This window comes from Capsicum annuum, chromosome 7 (assembly GCF_002878395.1).
Source record: "Capsicum annuum cultivar UCD-10X-F1 chromosome 7, UCD10Xv1.1, whole genome shotgun sequence".
NCBI classification, from domain to species: Eukaryota; Viridiplantae; Streptophyta; class Magnoliopsida; order Solanales; family Solanaceae; genus Capsicum; species Capsicum annuum.
The window spans coordinates 197,640,120-197,651,521 of NC_061117.1; the positions used below are offsets into that span (position 1 = coordinate 197,640,120).

General features: G+C 35.6%; 2 protein-coding genes across 2 annotated transcripts in view; both read right to left on the reverse strand.

Annotated features, from left to right (window-relative positions):
- LOC107876761 overlaps positions 1-1,419 on the reverse strand; it is a 5,960-nt gene extending 4,541 nt beyond the window's left edge. The window contains exon 1 of the mRNA XM_016723616.2: positions 136-1,419. Coding sequence (XP_016579102.2) covers positions 136-396 — 261 coding nt within the window. The 5' untranslated portion in view covers positions 397-1,419. The remainder of the gene's footprint in view (positions 1-135) is intronic.
- Positions 1,420-1,573: 154 nt separating this feature from the next.
- LOC107878300 (mitogen-activated protein kinase kinase kinase 1) lies at positions 1,574-10,459 on the reverse strand. The gene is made up of 9 exons (XM_016725237.2): positions 9,116-10,459; positions 7,796-7,880; positions 7,391-7,453; positions 6,652-6,809; positions 5,852-5,924; positions 5,656-5,715; positions 4,220-4,330; positions 3,542-3,763; positions 1,574-1,930 (listed from the first exon to the last, which is right to left on the reverse strand). Exons 1-8 carry the CDS (start codon positions 10,153-10,155, stop codon positions 3,548-3,550), a joined length of 1,806 nt encoding a protein of 601 aa, XP_016580723.2. The 5' UTR covers positions 10,156-10,459; the 3' UTR covers positions 1,574-1,930; positions 3,542-3,547.
- Between the last annotated feature and the right edge of the window lie 943 nt (positions 10,460-11,402).

Genomic DNA, 11,402 nt, shown 5'->3' on the forward strand with positions numbered 1-11,402 from the left:
TTTTCATAACTGTCAATGTATAACATATTGAAATATATTTCAGAATACGTATATTATACAATAATAGGACAAAATAGCTAAAGTATAAAGTATTATTATACATATGCCAACTTATACAACAACTTAAATCAATACCTTCGGAAGACGCGGTCGACCAGAATCATCAAACTTCTTTTTAGTTGCCGCTTTTGAACTTGACTTCTTCAATCTAGAAGTGGCAACTTCCTTCAATTTCTTCATTGTAACGGGATCGTTTCGGTGCTTTGAACAATTCTCTGCGAAATTTGGATCCTCTTCATCAAATTTACTAGGAACAGATCCAACGGGAATATCTTTTTCTTTTTCTTTTGCATCTAACTGAGTAATTCCTAAACTAAAATTAGGAGGATAATCCATTACCAATTTACACTATATTGATTTAACAATAGTGTTAAATCGAACTACAAAACAAGAAAATCAAAAATATATGAAAAAAACGAAAAAATCGACTGAAAAAAACGAAAAAAATCGAATTACTGAACTTGAATATGATTGCACAATACAGAAATTTCATACAAAATCAACATGCAACAAAAAAACAAGAAAAACCCTGAATTGGTAAAGTTGATTTTTTTTTTTCAAAAAATTAATGAAGTAAATCATAAAAATCAATTAAAAGCTTGAACACTTACAAGTTGGTAACCTCTAATTAGAGGTTACTTGTATTTTGCCATGATTTAAGGGATTCAAAAATGGAGGAAAGTACGGGTGCCGTAATAGAAGCAATTGGGAGCAAAAATTGGAAGCCAATAACGTGGTTTTAGATGTATAATATTTAAGAGAGAAAATAGAATAAAGGGAATTTATGTAATTAGCTTGGGATTTATATAATTACTTTGCCAAATTGGTATTTAATGTAATAAGGTAACTTTACCTTGTGTATATATATATGTAAATTTTAGTTCTTTGAAACCTAATTTTTTTCTCCAAACACCTATATAACATACTATTCTATTGAAGGCCCACGCTAGTTGAGAAAATGTGCTAACCGTCTCCTTACATGGCCTTTAACAACTTTCTTCCCATTGTTAATTTTGTGGTATAAGAGGCAGACTTTTTCCTGCTCTTGGTTTATCCAATCTGTAACAATTTTGTGGTATAAGCGGCAGACTTTCTCCTGCTGTTGGTTTATCCAATCTTGATCCTCATATCATATTGTTCGTGCTCCAAATGTCAGATTAATCTTCTTCATATCAACCAGGATTACACTCCAAATATCCAATTTTAGACATGCAGGATCGTTGTTGTTCCACATTAGCTGACATGTGGTGTTACCAACTTATATGACCTTGGACAAGTTCACTTCTATCAACTAGCTTTTGAAATTGAGTTGGAATGTAGCTTTTGAAATTGAGTTAGAATGTGCACGTTCATTGCAGATTTGTGTTCCTCCACCTAATTATACGACCATCGTCCACAGCTTCTTTTACTGCTAGCCCACAGCTTGATACGAGAAAATTGAAATGCAAGTTATACATTAGATTTTACTACACAACGGAGCAAATAACTAGAAAGAAAAGAAACAAGAGAGATATGAAGCAACAAATGGGCCTCTTCTAGTGATATATACATTTCAAATGGGTTATCTATCTTTACATCCCATAACGGCTCAAGCAATCAACTATGAATCAAACTACATATACAACACACTACCCGACCTCTTCTTTTCTTCCACGGTGGAGTAGGAGAGAGACGCCAAGAGACAGAAAGAAGGGGACTGGTGGGGCTCAAAATTACACTGCAGCAAAGGCATTGACCATGATTGCAAACAGCTTTCGATGTGGTTCCAATACATCAGATACCTGAACTCTCTGTTCAAATACAGATCCGGGAGACGCATTCAGGTTATTTCCCACCAAAAAATTCGAGGATCCAATGGGGAAGAAAAGAACTGCAGGAAAAATTACATGAAATATATTAGATCTACTAATTAAATCTAGCGAGACCAGTAGATTGCAATAAAACATCAAAGTCCATCCAACGGTACATAGTAGATAGGGAAAGGCGACTGCTAATAAATGACTGACAAGATCGTGGCTCTGATAAGCAAGAGGGCAAGAGTCCTAAATACTTTCTGATCAGCTTCGTTATCATGTTCGTCAGTTTTTTTTTATACAGGTGTTTCTCGAGTCAGCTTACATGTCCATCCACCATTCACTAAATACATGATACCTTGTGCCAGGTAATTCAACCCACCAAGACTTGAACAGTTGGAGAGAATATCAGTTAGTAGCTTTTGTCGGAGTTGGACCCTGGCGTCCAAAGTTTGAACCCTATTGCTCACAAGGCCATATTGTTGGATTGTTATCATGTTTGTTAGCTGACGGCCCCTTTTACATGAGTCAGCATACTTGAGAAAGTAACTAGTTAAACCACAAAACATCTATGCAGAAAGGGATAGGAAAGGAATATACTTAAGTCTGGAGGAGGAGCAAATGAAAGGCTAAATATTAGAAGTCTTTCCGATAAAGGGGCTAAATCTCAGACGATTGAAAAAACCAGCTTGACACATTACCCTCCTCTCTAAAGCCCAAGAAACTGGTCCCTATTGCACAGGCCACATGGCCCAACTCAATGCTTGCACATAGCGAACTAGAATCCGCCAATCAAAGCCCTACCATCTGGATTTGCCCAATGTTCTATCAATTAATGCACCCACCAGGCTCAGGCCCTCGCTACAAGGCCTGTCTAAATCACTGCGGATTGTGATGTATCAATAAGTTTAGATTTCTCTTCTTTTTCCTTCCAAAGCAGCATTTCTTTAATGAGGTACCTTTTAGCTTCTCCCTCAAAACCCAAAATGTTTCACCTTAAATAGCGCATTATACTTGGGTTCTCTCAAAAATATTTAAGCATTTCAATCCTCCACTTTGAATCAGTAGTTCAGTTTTTTTGAGTACTTTCCAATTCTACAAGTTTTAATAATTTCTAGAATCCGAAGACTAATAGATTTTATCCTTGCAAACCACAAAGAAACTACATATTTGACACGGACGGATATTTTATTTCATTTTTTGATAAGGTAAGAAAAAAATTAACTTCTATCGAACATATAGCTTATTTTACATTGCCACTCATTTTTTGATACACTAATCAAGTGACCAACCTATCTTTATTAGGAGAGATATAAATGGTCATGTGGGTAAAGACTGATGGTTTTGACCATGTATAGGGGGGATATGGTTATGGCACTAGGAATGATGAAGGAAAGGTTATCCAGAAGATAGTAACGGCTTTGACCAAGATCAACTTATTGGGGATTAAGGCGAAGTTGTTGTAATTGTTCAAGTGACACCGAAAACATAAGTGAATTCTCTTAAAATGCTTGTGCGAATTAATTAAAACAGATTTCTGTGATTAGATGGCAGTAATTTTTGCTAACTCAACTGACACAATGGCAGGAATCAAGGTGCACATGGACATGGTAGCATTTTGAAATTCTAACACTAAGTTGAGCAAGTGACTATCATTAGTAAAATTAATGACCACATTTGGAACTTACAAGATTTCAAAACCTCCTGCCTAGATTGAGAGGAGAAGCTGAGCCTGAGGAAGAGGGAAGTGCTCGTTTCACAAACGGATGCTCCAAGAGCTGAGAAGCAGTTGGACGAGCACTTGGATCCACTTGCAGACAGTGGTTAATAAAATCTCGTGCATCTATCGAAAGGGTATTAGGAACAGCTGGAGGTTCCCCCTTTCCAATTCTATACAGTACCTGCATTGGCTGTTCCGCAGAAAATATAAATGGTCACTCATCAAAAAATAGCCATTCCATATAGGTACAAGTACAATTTGGTTTAAGAAAGCTTAAGTACTGAATTACACTCTAGATATTTCAACGGAGCATTCCAATCATCCTTCCTAGAATAGATCTTGTGCACGTCATTCAATCAAACTGAATAACTAGATATCAACTTCAAAAAAATTCTAAGTAATTGGTGCTATATTTAGCATGAATATGATCTACTAGATTAACGGATAGTGTATTAGACCTCATATGGCAGAAAGAATACCATTTCACCAATAACAGTTCATACTTGTCTAGATTTTACCAATAACAAGTACCACACATGCTATTTCTAGGAGGGTTAGGAGGTGGTTACGAACTCAGAGCCATTGACGAGCATGTCTGACCAATCAATATCTAAGAACGGAAAAAGATATATTCTTGTATACATACACTATCGAAGTTGGAGTAAGGAAACCGGCGAGTGAGCATCTCCAGGACGGTGCAGCCAAGGCTCCATATATCAGCTGCAAGTCCATAACCTTGGGTCTTCCTGTTCACAACCTACATATAAGATTTGTCATAATAAATGAGCACCTGAAACCACAGCAAATTGAAACACGTGGAGAGGAAGGTAAAGAATGTACTTTCTTTCAGATACTCTACTGTAAAAATAGTACAGGTTGAATGAAGGATCTCAAATTTGAAGTAATGAAAGAAAATAAGTACATACAATGTAATAAGTACAAAAGTTATAAGGTAAACAAGATTTGGCAATGGTACACTTAGACAAAACTTGCAAAACTATCTAGAGATTAGAACGTCTACCATATGTATGACTAAATTATTAGTGATATAAGCACCTTGGCTTCACCCAGAAACATTCCTATAACTTATTTGGATACACATGAAACCAAAATGAATATTAAAGAATTCATTCTGCAACCTCAAACTCAAAGGATAAATAACAAGTTATTTAAATTTGCTTGTAGAAGATGTAAAGAATTGAGAACTCAAGCTGCTACAAAGCTATTTGAGCTTAAATTTTTGGATTCCAGAGGACAAAACCAATGAATTGTTACATCTAGCATTCATATATAGGCCAATAAGATGATAAGGTTAAATACGAAAGCTGACAGAAAAGATAACAGTCATGCAAATCTAAGACCTACATATGCAATGTGAACCACCTCTAGCACCTACATCCACACCCCACTAAAAATTTGCATCACCTATTTTCAGACTGAGCTTGACATAGATGTTCTTCTTTAACAAAGTAGGAGACAAAACTTTCCTCACTAGATATGAGATTATATGCTTGGCCCATAAGGCATAGGGCAGCAGCTGCTCTGCAATAACTTGGTTTTGAACTTCTGAAACTGCACGCAACAAACCAAAGTTTCTCTGGCTAGGACCTTGACACGGAAATCATTACACATTGGGCGACTGAGCATCCTTGTCAATTAGCTATTTTCCGTATCTACTTACAAGAACTAATTTACTCAAAAGTATGATAATATCTAGAGATACCACTCAAATTCATATTTTAACAGATCACCATGTGAAAAAGTTAACACTATGAGCCATTTAAAAGACCACAACACCCTGTGTGTGCGCTAAATGCAGGTTCTTTCAAACATTACTAAATTTTGTTTCTCAAAGCTGATTGGTGATTGCTAAGAAGAAAGCATGAAACGCGAGACTCATGTTGTGAGCGGCAAGTACATGTTCTCCCAAAAGAGTATTAATATCCATTTTTTGAATGCTAATTGATTATTGCTAAGAAGCAACAATTAAAGAACCCAAACCCATTTATGCACTCGGCAACTATATTAGAAACACTTAAAATTTGATTTCTGTTAATCGTCAAAAGACAAATCAAAGCTTACCTCAGGAGCCATCCAGAGTGCAGTACCCTTGAAAGACTTGACATCATTAAACTTAGTAGCCTGCATGTTGCACGAATCCGCTCATCAGAAATTGTCACATAAAAAAAAAAAGATTAAGAACTCCTACAAGTTTGGAAGACAATAAAAGCATCAGAATAAGAAAGATAAATAAATATGAGACCGATAATACGACAACCTTTGCAAGGCCAAAATCAGCAAGCTTGACTGATCCATTAGCATCCACCAATATATTAGCGCATTTAATATCTCTACAAGAAAAATAAAATAATAGAATATCAATAACCTATAAGACCTAATTTATGTTATAGTGCAGGCATTTTCAAGGATTAGGGGCCCACCACTTTCAACTGCAAACAAGAAAATAAAAACATAAAAACTAAAGTTTTATAAACTAAAGGCACATTTTCATGCAAATCCTTTTTTTAAAAAATAAATTTTCATATAGATCCTTGACTGATAAAATTTGTTAAAAGTGTCACCTTCTCAACCATCTTTCACACACAATTCAGATGTCTTTATTTTTAAGTACAAATTAATCACATGCTAGCCTGAGTATGCCCGAGCTTCTAGATCATTTAACCTTATAATTCCTCATCTTCCTAAACACTGACAGCAAAACAGGTGAGAAAACAGTTCATAAAGATATTCTAGAGTGTTTGAAAACATAGGAGAAAAGTGATCGACCAGAGTCAATAAAATAAATAGGCATTACCACTCAAATGTTTAATTTATTGATCAATAAATGAACATTCACTGAATCCAAATGATTCATTTAAATGTCATTATCTTGAAACAATCCGCCAACAACATATACACTTACGCAAATCAGACAGTAGGCTCAACTCCTGAATTGACTATCCACTGTATGACGATGATAGACATAGGATATGGAACAAAAGTTGGTAAAAGAAATCTAATACGGATAAAAAGAAGGGGCAGTATAGCTAGCAAACATTTGTTGCTCTGATTCGTCACCTGTGGACCACATTTCGGTCATGCAAATACTTCAAACCATGTAAAATCTGTCTTGTATAGGCAGATACTTGCGAATCCCGAAGGTGATACTTCTGGTAAAGTTTCAACAGAGATCCTTGTGTAACCAGCTCAAGAAAGATGTACAATTTTGAATCATTCTGCAAAAAAGTTGACCAGGAGTGTAGAAAAAGATTAACTACAGAGAGAAGATTGCTAGACAAAGCAAAAGAGATTGAATTATCAAGACGGGTTGCTTATCCAAATTATCATGGTACTGAAAACGTGATAACCAAAGTGAATTATGAAAGGGAAGATATGAGACAGAAAATAAACTTTAAAAAGGTTAGAAGTGAAACCTAAGACATTATTTGATACTTAAGCTGCCAAAAGTGGAGAGTCAAACATACAGATTAAAGATTAAAGAAATTAGGCTTGGTTAAAAGCATTTCTGCAAATAGGATCAACATGGGCTAATAATAATGTGCACTCTTCAGATCAAAGGCATTTGTATGAAAGTAACCATTCATAGGGGAAGAATTACAAAACGGTTCCTCTCTGACTAAGTTGCTCGGACTCTCCAAAAATGTTGCCGCACCCGTGTCGGATCCTCCCAAAATGCACTACTTTTGAAGGATCCGACACGCACCCGATGACATTTTTGAAGAGTCCGAGCAACATAGCTCTCTGAGGAAAGCCATTTTAGCAAGCAAGCAGAAGCACAAAATCGAGTAGACATTACCTTGTCGGTTCCATAATATCGGACTATGTTCTCGTGTTCAAACTGACTCAGAAGTTCAATCTCCTGAACAAGACAAATAAAAAAGAAACCAAAGCAAATCAGTGAATATGCCACCAAAGGTAGAACATGGGCCACCAAGAAGCACAAAGGAGAAAGCATGAGAATTGGGAATATAATGACAATTTTCCCAAAATGACAATTTCATATGCACATAAGTCATAACTGTAGCTTCGTTCATCATTCAAACTTATTTCATAGATCTTATAAAAGGATGGTCCATTTCTAGTCCGAACATCTCTTTTTTGCTCCACTTTTATTATTTTTTTTGTTGGAGACTGTCTCCAAATTCCAGCACAAATAAGTAGTTTTTTATAAATTCCAGCACCATCAAAATATTGTACCAACCTGTTCAAGTTGGTATAGACTTTGCCTTCCCCCATCACCTTGATCAAGTAATGAGACCTCCTTCACAGCGAAAAAGAAACCATCCCTGCAGCAACGTGAACACAGAAGGTTACTTACTAATAGAAACCGTGAAATCAGGAAAGGTTTAGCAAGTCATAAAATTCTAAAGATATAGACATTAGAAAGGCCTTAAAACAGGTGAAAATTAGAGAAAAGGTTCAACTTGAGTGTGCCAGAAAACTATAATTTTATGAAGTACATATCAATCTTTTGTTTCCTTTGTGCTCTAGGCGATTAATCTAATATCTTCTTCAAGCAGCCTGACTTTTGTAAATGAAGTAAACATCATTCAGACTTGCTCGGTGCTTTGCACAATCTGTAATGCTTCAGTAACACTTTCGTAGTGCTACCTTCCTATCAATAAAAGATTACACTTATCTATTAAAAAAATCCCACATGTAGGACTCATCAATAAATCATTATTGCAAAAGAGAAAAAACAAATTTTCCTAGTAGCCATTAAGTTTTCTGCTATAGTCGGGACAGGGGTTAACCAACATATATTGTCTCTTGAATCTCATAAGTAGTCACAAATATACTTCCCTTTGTTTAACTGTGTGCTCCTAACTGTAGCTTGCATCTTAATGCAATATCTTTATTCAGCACTGAGTATCAAGTAACTATTTTGTCAAAAATCGTATCTTTTTTCTTTTTCTTTTTTAGATAATCATGGTGTCGGGGCCAACTTGTGCGCACCTCGACTAATTCCAAGGAATACCTGACATCTCCCACCGGGTACCAAGTAAATCTGGCCATGAGGCTAGGACAGATGGGAAGAAATCAATAGCGTTTTTGTCACTACTAGGATTTGAACCTGATACCTCATGGTTATCAACCTACTTTCATTGAGCACTAGGTGATATCCTTAGGTGCTAATCGACTATTTTGAAAGATAAAGTTTCTTATACCCGAAATTAGTTAATTCTAAATAGCTAACAGCTTCCATTACCAAATCCTTCGATTCCTTAAGATTTAGAATCACAAATAAATCGTGTGGTATCTTGATACATCAAATACTACATAAACCTTCATTCCTTGAAGCTCTGTTTAATAGTTCCACTTTCAAACAGACAGATATAAATGGAGGCTATAGTCTCATGGTCTATTAATTTTGAGGTAATAAGATTTTGCACCAAAATCGCAGCCAAGAACTAGCTACAAATAAAGAATTTGATCCACCATATAAAGAACCCTAGAAAATCATGCTCAAAATTGGAAAGCAAAAAGACACTGAAAATTTGTCATAAAAGCACTGGCTTACTCTGAAATTCCTTCGTAGACGGATCCAAATGATCCACGTCCTAGGAGTTCACCCTTGTCCCATCGTGTAATGAACCGCGCGAATCTCCCATTAGGTGAGATGATTGACATACGCTCCGTGGTGGAGCTGGAAGAATCATCATCATTTGAAGTAGTGGTAAAAGAACTGGACACAGAGAGTAAACTATTCACTCCTAATATCCGCCTAGTACTATTCTCCTCATCCTCCTCATTCTTAATACATTCTTCATCTCCATCAACAACCTCAGATCTACAAATCCCATTACCCACAATTCCTAATCCCGTACAATCTTCAGGCCCAAATGCCTTAAAAATATCCCAAGTAGAACACGCATCATCAACAATTGGCAGTGACATAACCGGTGGAGGTGCCAGAAAAGGCGGCCTTAAACCCCTTATCCCTCCTCCACCACCACCACCTCCAAGTAAACTTACATGTTCATTTCCATTTGAAACAGCATCACTAATCACACTAGCACTGCAAACAACTCCAGCTCCGTCATCATTTAACTTAACTGACTGAATTTGCAGCTGAATTACATCACTAGCTTTACCAATACCCGAATATCCACAAATATTCTCCTTAACTATAGCACCACTCCCTCCACAACAGCTGCCGTTGCTAGTAGCATCAACCACATGTTTATCAATCTGCAGCTGAATTGCTTTAGCACAACCCTCACTCACATCATTACTGTCACTATAATTATTAACCTCGGCGGAGGACGAGCGTACAATCATAGCATCCCATTCATCAGCAGGAATAGCGAAATCATCAGGACCAGAAAACCCCAACTTTTCAAAAAAATCGAGAAACTCGTCAGCTTTTTTCCCTTCGATCCGAAAACTCTTATTGTCATCACAGTTAAAGTCAAGCATAGAAGGTTCGTAGTCAATATTCTTCTTAGCGTTCAACCGTTGTAACCTCGGCTTTGCCGTCTTAACCGAAGATTCGCCGCGCTGTTTTTGCTTAGAATCGACGCGCTTTTTGTGAGCAAAGATTCCTGGCAATCGATGCATTGCCACTTTCAGTTTGATCCATGTAATACTACTATTACTCACTTTAGTACCAAAAAATTGGAGAAATTGGGGAAAGGGGGGATAGGGTTTTTGCCGGGAAGAGTTGATGGAATTTGGATAGAGGAAGCGAGAAAAGGCAAGGAAGGAGAAAGAAAGAGAGAAAGAAATGAGTGGTAAACGCCGTCCGTCAAACGTGGGACCGGAAGGAGACACGAAACGCGGTGTGCGCTCTGGTGGAGTGCTGAGTGATTGAGTTGCGCACTTTTTTATACCTTTCACTTTTTACTTCCAACATTGCAGAAACAATACTTGTATTATTTCCTCTGTAAAAGTAAACTGAGCTACTTTCTAACAAACCTCCCCCCCCCCCCTTCTCCCCGCACCCCCAACAACCCAAAAAAAAGGGAGCTACTATTGTTCCACCGTTTACTTTTACTTTTTATTTTTTTTAAATGAATTTTTATTTTAAATTATTAATTTATATATTTTATAATTAATATTAATTATTTATTTTTCAGTATCCAAAATATTACTACTCTTTTGGTTTTAAAATAATTAGCTCTTTTTAACTTGATATTCCTTCTGAAAAAATATTGTTTTTGATACTTATTTTATAAATGAACGATTAATTAAAATAATTTTTAAAAAAATCAACTATTTTGAAATGTATAAAGAAATAATTATTAAAAATGATAGGAAAACTCATATATCTATTCTTACTAGAAGTGCAAGGCCCGTGTCAGCATAGGACCAACAATAAAACACGTGGATTGTAATTTTTAAGTTTTAGAATTTATGTTGGAGTAGGAAGTTTGAGCAATAAAATGTTTTTATTGGTATGATAAAATATACTTATAAAATATACTTCTGCAAATTTTTTATCAAACTATTCTTTTGTATATATTCCTTCCACTGAAACGTAGGAGTCGTTTGTTATAATGTATAAATTTTCTTTTTGAATAAAATATATTAGTAATATTTGTATTAGTAATGTTTCTATTAGTAAATGCTGTATTATTTATGTTGACATTAATTCTTATACATTGTATAACGTGCTGCATTAAAATTTACCTTTTCGATTTTGATATATTTAGATTAAAAAAAATTAAAAAAAGAATTGCATATACATTTTAATATTCATTCGAGATCTAGCACGGGTTCAATATATTAATTTTTATCTCAATTTATGTGACATAAATAGAATTTAGATAATCAATCATACTTTTAATAGGTATATAGATAATTTA

Bases quoted from the DNA above. Each gene is read 5' to 3' on its own strand.
- LOC107878300 (XM_016725237.2), bottom strand. From the start codon at position 10,155: ATGCATCGATTGCCAGGAATCTTTGCTCACAAAAAGCGCGTCGATTCT. The intron at 5,716-5,851 runs GTTGTCGTATTA...TGCAACATGCAG, and splicing joins CTGATTTTGGCCTTGCAAAG to GCTACTAAGTTTAATGATGT. The intron at 3,764-4,219 runs GTATGTATACAA...TCTGCGGAACAG, and splicing joins CTTACTCCAACTTCGATAGT to CCAATGCAGGTACTGTATAG.